This window comes from Rhincodon typus, chromosome 16 (assembly GCF_021869965.1).
Source record: "Rhincodon typus isolate 14 chromosome 16, sRhiTyp1.1, whole genome shotgun sequence".
Taxonomy (NCBI): domain Eukaryota; kingdom Metazoa; phylum Chordata; class Chondrichthyes; order Orectolobiformes; family Rhincodontidae; genus Rhincodon; species Rhincodon typus.
The window spans coordinates 5,027,666-5,040,565 of record NC_063347.1 but is presented as its reverse complement, the minus strand read 5'-3'; the positions used below and the strand labels follow the sequence as shown (position 1 = coordinate 5,040,565).

The 12,900-nt window shown below is 44.5% G+C and overlaps 1 protein-coding gene across 2 annotated transcripts in view; it reads right to left on the bottom strand.

The window, feature by feature from the left end:
- Positions 1-12,900, bottom strand: part of LOC109920692 (MICOS complex subunit mic25a-like) — a 419,169-nt gene that overhangs the window by 129,395 nt on the left and 276,874 nt on the right. For both annotated transcript variants that reach the window (XM_048606552.1, XM_048606553.1), the window contains exon 7: positions 11,193-11,328. In XM_048606552.1, the coding sequence (XP_048462509.1) occupies positions 11,193-11,328 (136 nt within the window). The remainder of the gene's footprint in view (positions 1-11,192; positions 11,329-12,900) is intronic.

Genomic DNA, 12,900 nt, shown 5'->3' with positions numbered 1-12,900 from the left:
GATGGCCAGATTCTTACTACAATGCTTAAATTTTAAGACACCAAATTAGTAGGCGTTATGTACTTCTTTGGTTAGGGTGGTTGCAGTGAATGTCTGAGAGTGCAGACTTTGCAAGAATGTAGAACTTCTTAGACAGATTAACACACCCTCTATCTATTATTCCAGTAGAGAATATAGGCGTTCAGCACTGCAGCTGGTTTCTGTCATTAGGTTGAATTCACAGACTTTTGGAATTGTCGCATACCAACCAGGTGTTAGTCGTGGCTCAATGGAAATACTGTCGATTCAAAAGCCATTCCCCAGACTTGAGAAGAAAATCGCCAGGACAGGGATTGCAGCACTGACAGAGGCGCTGCCTTATAGTCGCAGGATAAAATGAAAAACTATCTACAACCTCAGGTGGAGGTGCAAAAGGCCCCAAGGTGCTATTGTGAAGACATGCAGCAGGCTTCCTCTGTGGTGTCCTGAACAATGATTATAGCTGAATCAACATTACCACACCCGACTATTATTTTATTGCTGTTTGTGTAACCATGCTGTGTGCAAACTGGCCACGACATTTCATATTTATCACTTCAAAAGTGCTTCAATGACTCTGAAGAGCTGCAGGATCTCCTGAGGCTGAGAAAGATCATAATAACATAAGAAAGAGGTGCAGTAATAGGTCATCCAGCCCTTTGAGCCTGTTCCATCATTCACCATGTAGTTCCAGTCTCACCTGCAGACTGGTGCATCTTCCACGTTTTCCGGTAGGTTTTCCGAATGGTCCCAGGAGTCGGTGGTGCACGTCTGCTGTTCTGGAAGGTAAGTCAGTCAGATCGGGTCCTGTAGGGCCTCCCCAGGCGGTGGGGAGGGGGGGGGGGGGGGGGGTGGGGAGGGGGGGGGGCGTGCAAGTCGCCACAAGGTCAGAGTTCGGGCCTGGGCTGCTCTGGCCTCCTCGGGGACAGCTCGCAATGGTAGATTCCTTGCTTCTGGTCGGTCTCGGGTGTCTATGCTTTGTACGGTGAGTGGGTCCTGAGCCTCGCTGGGGTCAAGAACCGATCGTTGACTTCAGCTACATCAATGGAGCTGAGGCGGAGAGGGTCGAGAGCGTCAAGTTCCTAGGAGTGGCAATAACCAACAATCTATCCCAGACCTCCCACGTAGATGCAATAGTCAGGAAAGCACAACAGGAGGCACAGGAAATTCGGCCCGTCCATAAGGTCCCTCACCAACTTTTACATATGCACCATTGAAAACATACTGTCTGGGTGCATAACCGCCTGGTATGGCAACTGCTCTGCCCAGGACCATAAGAAACTACAGAAGGTGGTGTGCACAGCCCAGACCATCACGGAAGCCAACCATCCATCCATGGACTCCATTTACACGGCTCATTGCCGCGGAAAGGCTGCCAGCATCATCAAAGACCAATCGCACCCCAGTAATACACAAGATGGCAGTGGACTAGGATGCTCCATCCGTTCTTCTTTCTCTTTTCTTCTTTTTCTTCCTCTTAGTGCTTTTATTTTCTCCTTATTTTTCTCTTCAACTCAGCCTCTGGCGACGATTCCCATCGTCCGGCGACAATTACAGGCCTCCAGCGAGCGACGACTCCCAGCCTCCGGTGATGACTCCCGACCTGGCCCAGCAGCCTCCTGGCGCGGCGTGGCGACCTCCCAGCCTCCCACAGCGGTCTCCTGGCATTGATGTGGTGATGACCTCCAAACCTGACGTACTGGCCTCCTCCCATAGGGGCTTCCCAGCACGGCTTGGCAACCTTCCGGCCTCCTGCAGAGGTTTCCTGGCCTGGCACATCTCCACCACAATGTAGAGCCAGGGTCCAGTGTGGACTGGAAGCTAAGCACCAGCGTGGTCTGTTGTACTGAACTTTTATTTCTATAATGTTGGACGTTTTATTTTCTGTATTGTCTAAGATCTTGTAACTAAAGAAGCTTTACGTAGGTGCTTCTGTATCTAAGCTGGCGCTGTAACTGGCGACATATAAACATTTCACTGTACTTATTGAGTATATGTAACAATAAAGGCTATTCTATTCTATTCTATTCTATTCTAATACACTCTTCCAACCTCTCCTGTCAGGCAGAAGATACAAAAGCTTCAACACACATACCAACAGGTTCTAGAACAGAGATAGTAGGAACTGCAGATGCTGGAGAATCCGAGACAACAAGGTGCAGAGCTGGATGAACACAGCAGGCCAAGCAGCATCACAGGAGCAGAAAAGCTGACGTTTCGGGCCTAGACCCTTCATCCAGCTGTTATCAGACTGCCAAATGGACCTCTCCAATTTCAAATGTAATGTTGATCTTGCTTTTCTGCACCTCCTGTACAGCCATAACCTTGTATGCCTCACTCTGTTTAAACACCCAATGATCTGTATGTCCTTGTTTGCTATGATCTGCCTGTACTGCTCACAAAACAAAACTACTTGTTATACTTAGGTACATGTGGCAACAATAAATCAAACCAAGTCAATGTGATCGTGATCTTGAAGCTACACTTTGCACTATTTCCTTTGTATTCAAAAGTCTGGTGACCTCTGATGTGAATATGCACAATAACCTCAGTTCAACAGCCCTCTAGGGTAAAGAATTCAAAAGGTTCTCAATATTTGATGCATTTTTTTTAATGAAGGCCAAAATACCATTTGTTTTCCTCATTGTTTGCTGTACCTGCACATCAGCTTACTGTCATTTGTGTTCAAGGAATTTCAAACTCCTCTGAATACCACATTTCCCTATTGCTCAGCAATTAAATTTTCCTTCTTTGCAAGGGCATAAGGGTATAAGGATATAAGCTGTGGAACTGACCTGTATGGACCAGCAACATTATAGAAACCATCTGTGGTCTCTGTTGCATTGGGCTATCTAAATTCTCTGAGCTAGCGAGCAGAAAACATCAGCCAAGGTTCCACTCTGACCTGCTTAGACATGTGCATGTATAAAAAAAACCTGGAGAAAAAATAAAATCAAGATTTCCTGGATCTTAAGTAAATATGTGGAGGTGTTGATGACCCCGACCACAGGTGGAAGTCTCTCAACCAGATGATTAAAGATCAGGCAGTCAGCAGTCGATAATGCTCTGAATTCTCCAAAAGAACAAGCAATAAAGAAAGAAGAATCAAACAGTCAGCAAAACAGATAGACCTCAACGGCAGTCAGCATAGACAGGAATACTATGCAAGATAAATTCAAAGACTAATGGCTGTATTTATTGTCAACACTATTGTGCATGCACAGAAATATTACTCTGTAGTGCCAGGTCACTGCAAAGCAACAAAATGACAGCTGGCAGAACAAGACGGCATTGCCCAAATAATAGGATGGAGTCATATCCTTGAGCATAAACTCACTGAAATCAATGAATATTTTGCCTTCTGTTCCAATCATCGTTAAAAACATTTCAACACAAAATTTACAACTTTGAAGAAAGTTCAGCTCAGTAGGTCAAATAATGTTAAGCACAGCAGAAGCAGGTCAAGAATCCACCAGAAAAAAAGAAACAGGAAGGGAGAGAGCTCACAATTCTTGAAGAATTGTGGGCAGAAGTACAGACTCCGTGAACCAGGGTCTAACAGGGGCCCACAGACTGTTTAAACTGAGGTTTTTCTTCCCAGGATGCAGGGATCAGTTGCACTGCATCCTGATAGAATGTTTGACATCACTCTGGGATGGAAAAAATAAAGTTTCATCTGGTCAATGGACAGAGCCTTTGGAGCACAGGGGAGTAGTCTTGACTGCAGCCCACAAGAATAGGAAGACATAATGGAAATCTCACCAAACTGGTCATTTTATATGAGTATATGGGTTTTTCACATTTTACTGCAGCTACAATAAAATGTATAAGAGGCTTGTTCTGAATTGATCAAGCCCCAGTGTCAGAGTAATTGGTATAGCTTTGCTCCCTTTAACTTCTTATTCTTGGATTTTGCCACATAACGTTTGCTTGCCTCCCTTCTGCAGGAGGCCGACGTACTGTCATAGGGATCAATGAGCACCTGTGACTAAACTATTCAGTGTCAGGAAAAAGCTGCCATAACCTAGCTCAGTCCTATTCAACATATCATAGGTATTTTCTAATCAACTGCTTCATTGACATTATGACACACTTAGGAAGCAAGTGGGATGTGAACCCAGTTCTCCTAGCTCAGAGGTAGGGCCACAACCACTGTGCCACAAGAGCCCATCAACATCCCTAGGCTATCTTATAATTTTGACTTCTGTTTTTTCCCCCATTTAACCTACTTTTTATACTCATCCTACTCAGAGATATTACTACACGCCTCTGGAACAGCTGGGACTTGGACCCAGGCGTCTAAGTCAAAGGTGGGGGGGGAACACTACCACTGCACCACAAGAGCCCATCAACATAGAACATAGAACAGTACAGCACAGTACAGGCCCTTTAGCCCATGATGTTGTGCCGAACTTTTACCCTAATCCTAAGGTCTATCTAACCTCCACCCCTACCTTATACTATCATCCATATGCCTATCTAATAGCCGCTTAAATGCCCCTAAGGAGGCCGACTCCACTACCCTCTCCGGCAATGCATTCCACACCCTGACCATTCTCTGAGTAAAGAACCTACCTCTGACGTCTCCCCTATATCTACCTCCACTCACTTTAAAACTATGTCCCCTCGTAATAGCTACCTCCACCCTAGGAAAAAGTCTCTGGCTGTCAATCAACATCCATAGGTGTGCAATGTACAGGCAGAAAAAAATCCTGTGTGTCCTTAATCATCTTTCATCTAAATTGGCAAAGTCTGTGGAGCCCTGGCTGCTGATCTAGAAGATCTGTGCCAAGATGGGCTCTTACCAATCAAATACGAAACAGAACTCAGCTGATGACAGCCCATTATTTCTTGCTGATCATTGCTGGTTTTCCTCATTCGAAAGCAAAGCTAGCTTACAGATGCAAACAGGTTTCATCAGTACCCAACATCAGAGGTATTTCAATCGCAAGGCCTAAAAAATTAAATCTGCATAGCATTAGAAATATGAAACTAATGCAAAGAATTTAGATCTAATTTGCTTTGAAAATGTACAGCTATAGAAATACTTTGTGTTAATGTTATTCCCTCTGAACTTCCCTCTTCTCCCTTAACAAATCAACTGTTAAGTAGGAGTTAAAATAAATATATTAATTGTTCCCTCCTTTGTAAGGAAGAGTGCAGATCACACTTCCCAAGCATTTTCTAGGGATAACAAACAAACTGGTCCTGGGAAGATTATGAAAGAGCTGCTAACCAAGATGATGTCCTGTCCATCTAGTAGGCAGTCCCTTCAGATTCTGTGTATGTTGTATTCTGGTTTCCATCAGCACCAGTAAATGTCAACAAAAGGTTGTTTTGGATAGGTGCTCACAAAAGAGCTTAAGTGTTTAATCGGTGGAGGTGCAGGACCACTTGAACGAACTGGTTCATTTTATTGAGCCAAGAAGAGGGAAAAGAAAAAGAATCCATTTTTCCTTTGCTCTTAAGTATCCAGTGACTTCAGTTCACAAGTTCACATGGCCGGATATTTTAAACCAGGCTTTGACACCCACTCAGTTTTAGATCTGGTACTTCACTGTCAGGTTTGCAAATGATGAGGGTCATTTGGGGGATGTCCTGAAGGGGATATTGTTGTCTATGGAACAACACCTGTTTCAAATTTCTGTAGGAAACTGTCAAAGCATCACCCAGGGATTTTGCTTGCTGCAGCAAAGGGCTCAACGACAAAGGGACACGACTTCAAGACAGATGGGGTGCAAGTGAGAAATAAGCTAAAACAGAATCCAAGGCAAAACAGAGCTGTAGAACACTTTGGAAAGGGAGACCATTGGAAGGGATTGCACTATTGGCTCAAGGCACAATTAGATAAGTTTCTTGAGAAAAAATGGGATTGATCTAGGAAGGAGGCAAATGCGTGGGTTACTATTTGAGAAAAGGGACTAGGTTCTAGGTCTAATAGCATCTTTTGTTTTTAGAAGTACTTACGCTCTTACCTGAATATTCATAGATGCCATAGAATTGCTAAAGCCTGGTTTTCACTCACTCGTCACAAGCTGAGCTGCTGAATTCATCCTTGTTGTGATGAGTGGTGCGTGATGCATGGATGCATGAAGTAAAACAGTACTCCCTCTCATTGCACAATATAACCACACAGAAATAGATGTAATAGGAAAGATGTTTGAAGGCAAAACTCCAAGAGTAAACCCTAGAAAAGGTTAAATGGTAAATTGGATGAATGATCTAAACCTAAAACATTTGAGGCTCTATAAAGCTCTCTTGGGGGTTTGAGTATTTGCCTAAACTCTGCTCTTACAGATTGATGTAATCTAAACCTCATCAGTGTGTAATGGCCTTGTAGCATACATTAAAGCATAATGTATCACCTGTTTTGCGCTCTCTGAGGCATCTGCTGTTCTCCTGCCTCAGTGAAACTATCCCTGGTACAAGTCTTGCTTTCTCCCAACACAGGTGAAGCTGCATTAAAGGCCAAATTGCATCCATACTCATTGTGTAGCTCATGGGGCCACTTGTTTCGTACCACTGTTATCTGGATAGTAGCTGTGGCTCGAGTCAGAAGACTGCGAGTTCAAGTGTCTGGGGATGGGTCCACAGGTCAGGCTGATGCTTCCATGCCGTACTTCTTTTATTCTAGCTCAGCCAACATTTAGTGGCCATCTATAATCACACAGAAGGCAGTGAAGAGTAAATGACATTGCTGTAGGTCTGGAGTTACATGTAGGCCAGACCAGGTAAGGATGGCAATTTCCTTCCCTAAAGGACATTTGTAAACCAGATGGCATTTTCCTCGCAGTCAGCAATGGTTTCATGGATATCATTAGAATCATAATTCCAGACTTTTATTGAATTCAAATTCTACCATCTGCCATGGCGGGATTCAAACCCAGATGCGGCACAGATGGAGGTTGAACAGTTCATCAACTTTACTAATACCTCTCACCCTAACCTCAAGTTCATTTGGACCATCTCTGAAACCTCTCTCTTCTTCCTGGACCTCTCTGTCTCCATCTCTGGTGACCACCTCGAAACCAATATCTATTTCAAGCCCACCAACTCCCATAGCTACCTTGACTACACCTCCTCTCACCCACCTTTCTGCAAGAATGTGATCCCCTACTCCCAATTCCTCCGCCTCCGCCACATCTGCTCCCAAGATGAGGCATTCCACTCCTGAACATCCCAGATGCCCTCGTATTTCAAGGGCCGCAACATCCCCCCTGCAGTAGTTGAAAATGCTCTCGACCACATCTCTTGCGTTTCCCACACCTCTGCCCTCACACCCCCTTCCAGCAACAAAACAAAGACAGAATCCCACTTGTCCTCACGTATCACCCCACTAACCTCCGGATTCAACGTATCATTCTCCGCCACTTCTGGAGGATGCACCTGCAATCTGACCCCACAACCAAGGATATATTTCCCTCCCCACCCCTAACTGCCTTCCATAGGGACCGCTCTCTCTGCAACTCCCTCGTCTGCTCCATGCTCCCCACTAGTCCCAACACCCCCGGCACCTTTCCCTGCAACCGCAGGAAGTGCTACACCTGCCCCTACACCTCCCCCCTCACCTCCATCCAAGGAACCAAAAAAACCTTTCACATCAGACAAAGGTTCACTTGCACATCCGTTAATGTGGTCTATTACATCCACTGTTCCCGGTGCGGCCTCCTCTACATTGATGAGACCAAGCAAAGGCTCGGAGACCGCTTTGTACAGCACCTGCGCACTGTTCGTGACAAACAACAACACCTTCCAGTCGCTAACCATTTCAACTCCCTCTCCCACTCCCTGGGTGACATGTCCATCCTGGGCCTCCTCCAGGTCACAATGATGCCACCTGGAAACTGGAGGAGCAGCATCTCATATTCTGCCTTGGGAGCCTACAACCCAATGGTCTCAATGTGGACTTTGCCAGTTTCAAAATCTCCCCACCCCTGGCCTCATCCCATGACCAACCCTCCCTCTCATCCCCGCCTTCTTTACCTGACACAACCTGACACAACCTGCCCATCTTCTCTCCCACCTACCTGCTCCTCCCACCTCACTGACTAATCCCCACTACTGCCTACCTGCACTCACCTATCACTATCCCAACTACCCTCCCTAGCCCCAATCCTCCTGTCTCTATTTGTTTCAGAGCTTTCTGCCCCCACCACCAAGGTGGCAGGAGAGGGGGCTTCAAGAAGGGCCAAGAAAGAAGACCCTCATGTAATAGCTTGACAGCAGATAGGTTAATTAGTCCTCATGGGGACTGTAGAGGGAGAATGGTAAGTGGGTGAGAAAGGGGAACAGAAAATATTGCAGGCAGACATCAGTGTGCAAAATCTAGAAAGCAGAATCCACAAAGAGCCTAAAAATAACAACAGTGTGGTAAATGTTAATCTCCAAAATCTGAATGCTTTCAAGGGGTTTATTCCATCTCAGAAATTCTCACCGCTTCACAGCAGAACTGCTGAGGTGAAGTCAAGGGAATCAGCCAGCAACTGAACGCAAATTCCCATAGATCTTAATTAGACACAGGCCCAGAAAATGCCGACTGATGTCAATAATCAACTTGCAGGTTTGCACTTAACTAGGCTTTATAGCTGTGCCTGTATTAGTTTTTAGAATTGGCTCATCCCAATAGTGTAATAAGGTAATAAAACAGAGAACATCACAAATTATACTGTAACCCAAAACACAATCTAAGCACTGAGATATCCACAAATCTATACCTAAAATCATTGACTTGGTAAAAAGATAGTGCTTCCAATCCAATGAAATCAATGGGGAACAACACTGTAACAATAACCCCTGTTGGCACTTACTAACAGAGAGAGTGACAGTCATTACGGCCCATCGAGTCCATGCCAGCTCTCTGTACAGCAATCCAGTCAGTCCATTTCTCCACTCAATACCTCTGTTTGGCTCCAGGCATGACTCTGCAATCACTATTTAAAAACTATGGCCCATAATCATCAGTCAGTGGTTAAAGCAATGATGATTACTGCTGGCCTCAAAGAAAGCTGCGCTGAGTGATCTGTTTTTAGTAATCTAGCAAGAAATATAGCTTTCTCAACGTGTGGTTGATAGTACCATTGTTTAATGAGGAATCCCATATCAGAAGACAGAGATGTAATCAAACAGTCAGAGCGACCAAAAATTTTCAAAGGCAACAGATCAGTAACTGAAATCACTTTTAAACATTTTTACAGGCAGTGGAATAAAGATTGGGGGCATACACAAAACAACATAAACTCTTTAAATACTTTTTAGAAATATTCAAACAGTCATGAAATTAATCCTACATAAAGACAGATAGTGCTGGAGAAATTTAGCAGGTCTGACAACACTTATGCAGAAAGAAACATAGTTAACATTTCGAGTCCAATGACTCTTCTTCTGAAATAGTTCCATGTCCAAAATGCAACACGACCTGTATAATATTCAGGTTTGGTCTGACAAGTGACAAAACAACTATTGAGCCACACAAGAGCCAGGCAATGGCCATCTCCAACAAGACAGGGTCTAATTCACATTCAATGGCATTATCATTACCAAATCCCCCACTCTCAACATCCTGGGAGTTACCATTGACCAAATACTGAACTGGAATAGGTATATAAATATTGTGGCTATGACAGCAGGTTAGTGGCTAGGAATATTGCAGCGAGTAAGTCATCTTCTGACTCTCAAAAGCCTGTCCACCATCTACCAGGCACAAGTCAGGACTGTGATGGTATACTCCCCATTTGTTTGGATGAGTGCAGCTCTAACAGCAGTCAGGAAGCTTAATATGATACAGGACAAAGCAGTCCACTTGACTGGCACCATGTTCACAAACATTCACTCCCTGCATTATCAACGTTCAGTAGCAGTGTGTGCCATCTACAAGATGCACTGCAGAAATTCACCAAGGTTCCTTGGAGAGCGACTATCAAACCCGCGTCCATTACCATTAGGAAGGACTAGGACAGCAAATACGTGGAAACATCACCACCGGCAAGTACTCCTCTAAGCCACATACCATCCTGACTTAGAAATATATTGCCTGTCCTTCAGTGCTGATGGGTCAAAATCCCGCAACTCCCACCCTATTATGGGTGTCCATACAGCAATTGGATTGCAGCAGCTCATGAAGGCAGCTCACCATCAGTTTTTTTATGAGCAGCTAGGGATGGCTAATATGTGCCAGCCTAGCCAGCAATGCCCACATCCCTTCAATGAACAACGAAAAACGCAAGTTATCCCTTTTGTGATTTTCATGACTTGAGAAACCCAATTATCCATTCAAGTCATATCATAGCAAAATGTATCAGTGTCATCATACAAAGCATTTTATTCAGCTGATGTGCCTAACATTTGTTTTTATTCATTCACGGGATGTGGACGTGGACGTCGATCAGCATTTAATGTCCATCCCTAATTTCCCAGAGGGCAGTTAAGCATCAGCTACATTACTGTGGGTCAGGAGTCACATGTAAGGATTGCAGATTTCCTTCCTTAAAGGACATCAACGAACTAGATGGATTTTTCCAACAATCGACAATGTTTCATGGTGACCATTTGACTCCCAATAAACTCCAGATATTTACTGAATTCAAGTTCCACCATCTATCATAGCAGGATTCAAACCCAGAGCATTACCAGGGTTTCTGGATTCGTAGTTTAGCGATAATACTATTAGGCCATCGCCATCCTCCACTGCTGAACCTACATATACAAATTTTTCAACTGAAGAAAAGTTAACTTGAACAGAATCAACAGAATCACAACTCAGGAGGATGACCTCCATCTGATGTACTCCCCTTTTTAGACTTGGTGCTTGCTGTTGAGCTCCAGTGGAAAGAAAGGGACGCAACACCTAAACTATGTAAACAGCCGGGATTGGGAGATTTCTTCTGACATGAGCCACACCCTCTATTTACTTGGTTGCAATAACAGGCCAATCTGATGCAAAACTGACTGACCCACAATATCAGGGGTCTACATTATCACTGAAGACAACTTTTTCACTAAGTCGTAGGGAGCTAGCATGGGTTCGATGGGCCAAATGGCCCCCTTTTTGTGCTGTAATCATTCTGTGATTCTATGGTTTGTTTTTTTTGCTTTACAAAGGAAACAAATCACACCACTGAGTTCTTCTAATGTGAACGCACTCCTAAATGTCAAGAAGGGTAACCTTCAAACCATACCTTTTGTGCCTCTCTGATGCAATGGCGATATTCCTTGGCAAAGGCAGAGCACTTTAAGGTCAACTGCGGATTTTCTTGGTAACAATTAAGGATCTGGGACTGCAGATTTGCACAGAGAGGCTCATAGTTTCTTGACCTGTCAACCAAAGATATAAAAAAGATAAAGTCTCTGAACATTTTAAAAATGAACATATTTTCAATATATGTCAGAAAGTGCTTTAAAAAGGTTTATTCAGGTAAGGGTTTTTTTTCTAAATTCATAGCAAATGCGGGGTTTCAATCTGCTGTGCCATGAGGCAATAACCTGTGGGCTTGCATTCCTGATTCACAAGGCAACAAGCTCTCAGTCCAGTACAATCATGTATTCCTCCCTTAGACCAGGGAAAAAGAGTCAAGTCACCTTGTGTCAACTCCTGTCAGCCTGTTATGGAATACCATCGATACAGAGGCTGGGAGCTGGTTACCCACTTTACTTTCTTCAGGTGTTCAGTGAGCGGCACCAGGCTTTTCTGAGTAGCGGACAAGAAGAAAATCTAAAGTAAGCTTAGAAAGAGAAAAATCCACTTCCCATCATGATCTCGTTGATCAACACAGAACATAGAACAGTACAGCACAGTACAGGCCCTTCGGCCCATGATGTTGTGCCGACCTATTACCCTACTCTAAGATCAAACCACCCTGCACACCCTACATTTTACTATCACCCATGTGCCTATCAAGAGTCGTTTGAGTGTCCCTAACATATCTGACTCCACCACCACCACCGGCAGCGCATTCGACGCACCCACCACTCTCTGAATGAAGAGCCTACCTCAAGTACCTCAAGTCAATATTTGAATGGTCTATTCAAAGAATTTGACACATTGCCTTTCACAATCTCAGGACACACTAAACAGCTTTACAAAAGGTGAATTAATTTTAACATGTAGCCACTGTTGTAAGAATGTAGCATCTAAGAATGTGCATGGCAAGGCAGCCCACCAACACATTCTCAGGGCAATTAGGAATGGCCAATAAATGCTGGCCCTGTCAGTGATGCTCACACTCCATCAACAAATTTTTAAAAAAGTTCCCAAAAATCGCAATTAGGGCAGCATGGTGGCTCAGTGGTTAGCACTGCTGCCTCACAGCGCCAGGGACCTGGGTTTGATCCCACCCTCGGGCAACTGTCTGTGTGGAGCTTGCACATTCTCCCCGTGTCTGTGTGGGTTTCCTCCGGGTGCTCCGGTTTCCTCCCACAGTCCAAAGGCGTGCAGGCTAGGGTGGACTGGCCATGGGAAATTGCCCATAGTGTACAGGGATCTGTAGATTAGATGTGTTAGCCATGGGAAATGCAGGGTTATGGGGAAAGGGTAGGGGGCATGGAGATGGGTCTGGGTGGGATGCTCTTCGGAGGATCAGTGTGGACTTGTTGGGCCAAAGGGCCTGTTTCCACACTGTAGGGATTCTGTGATTCTATGATAAATGACCAAGTCGTCTCATCTGGGTGTTAACTGAGGGATAAATATCGGTCACTGGGAAAATGCCATCACTCTTCAAAATAGATTATTTACATTTTACCTGAGAGGGCAGATGGAACCTCTGCTTGACACATTAATCAAAAAATAGCACTATTCCTTTGGTACTGCATTGAAGTGGCAGTGCATATTATGGGTTTCTCTAGGATGTAGCTTGACCACAGCCTTCTGTCTGAGAGACAAGGGTGCTA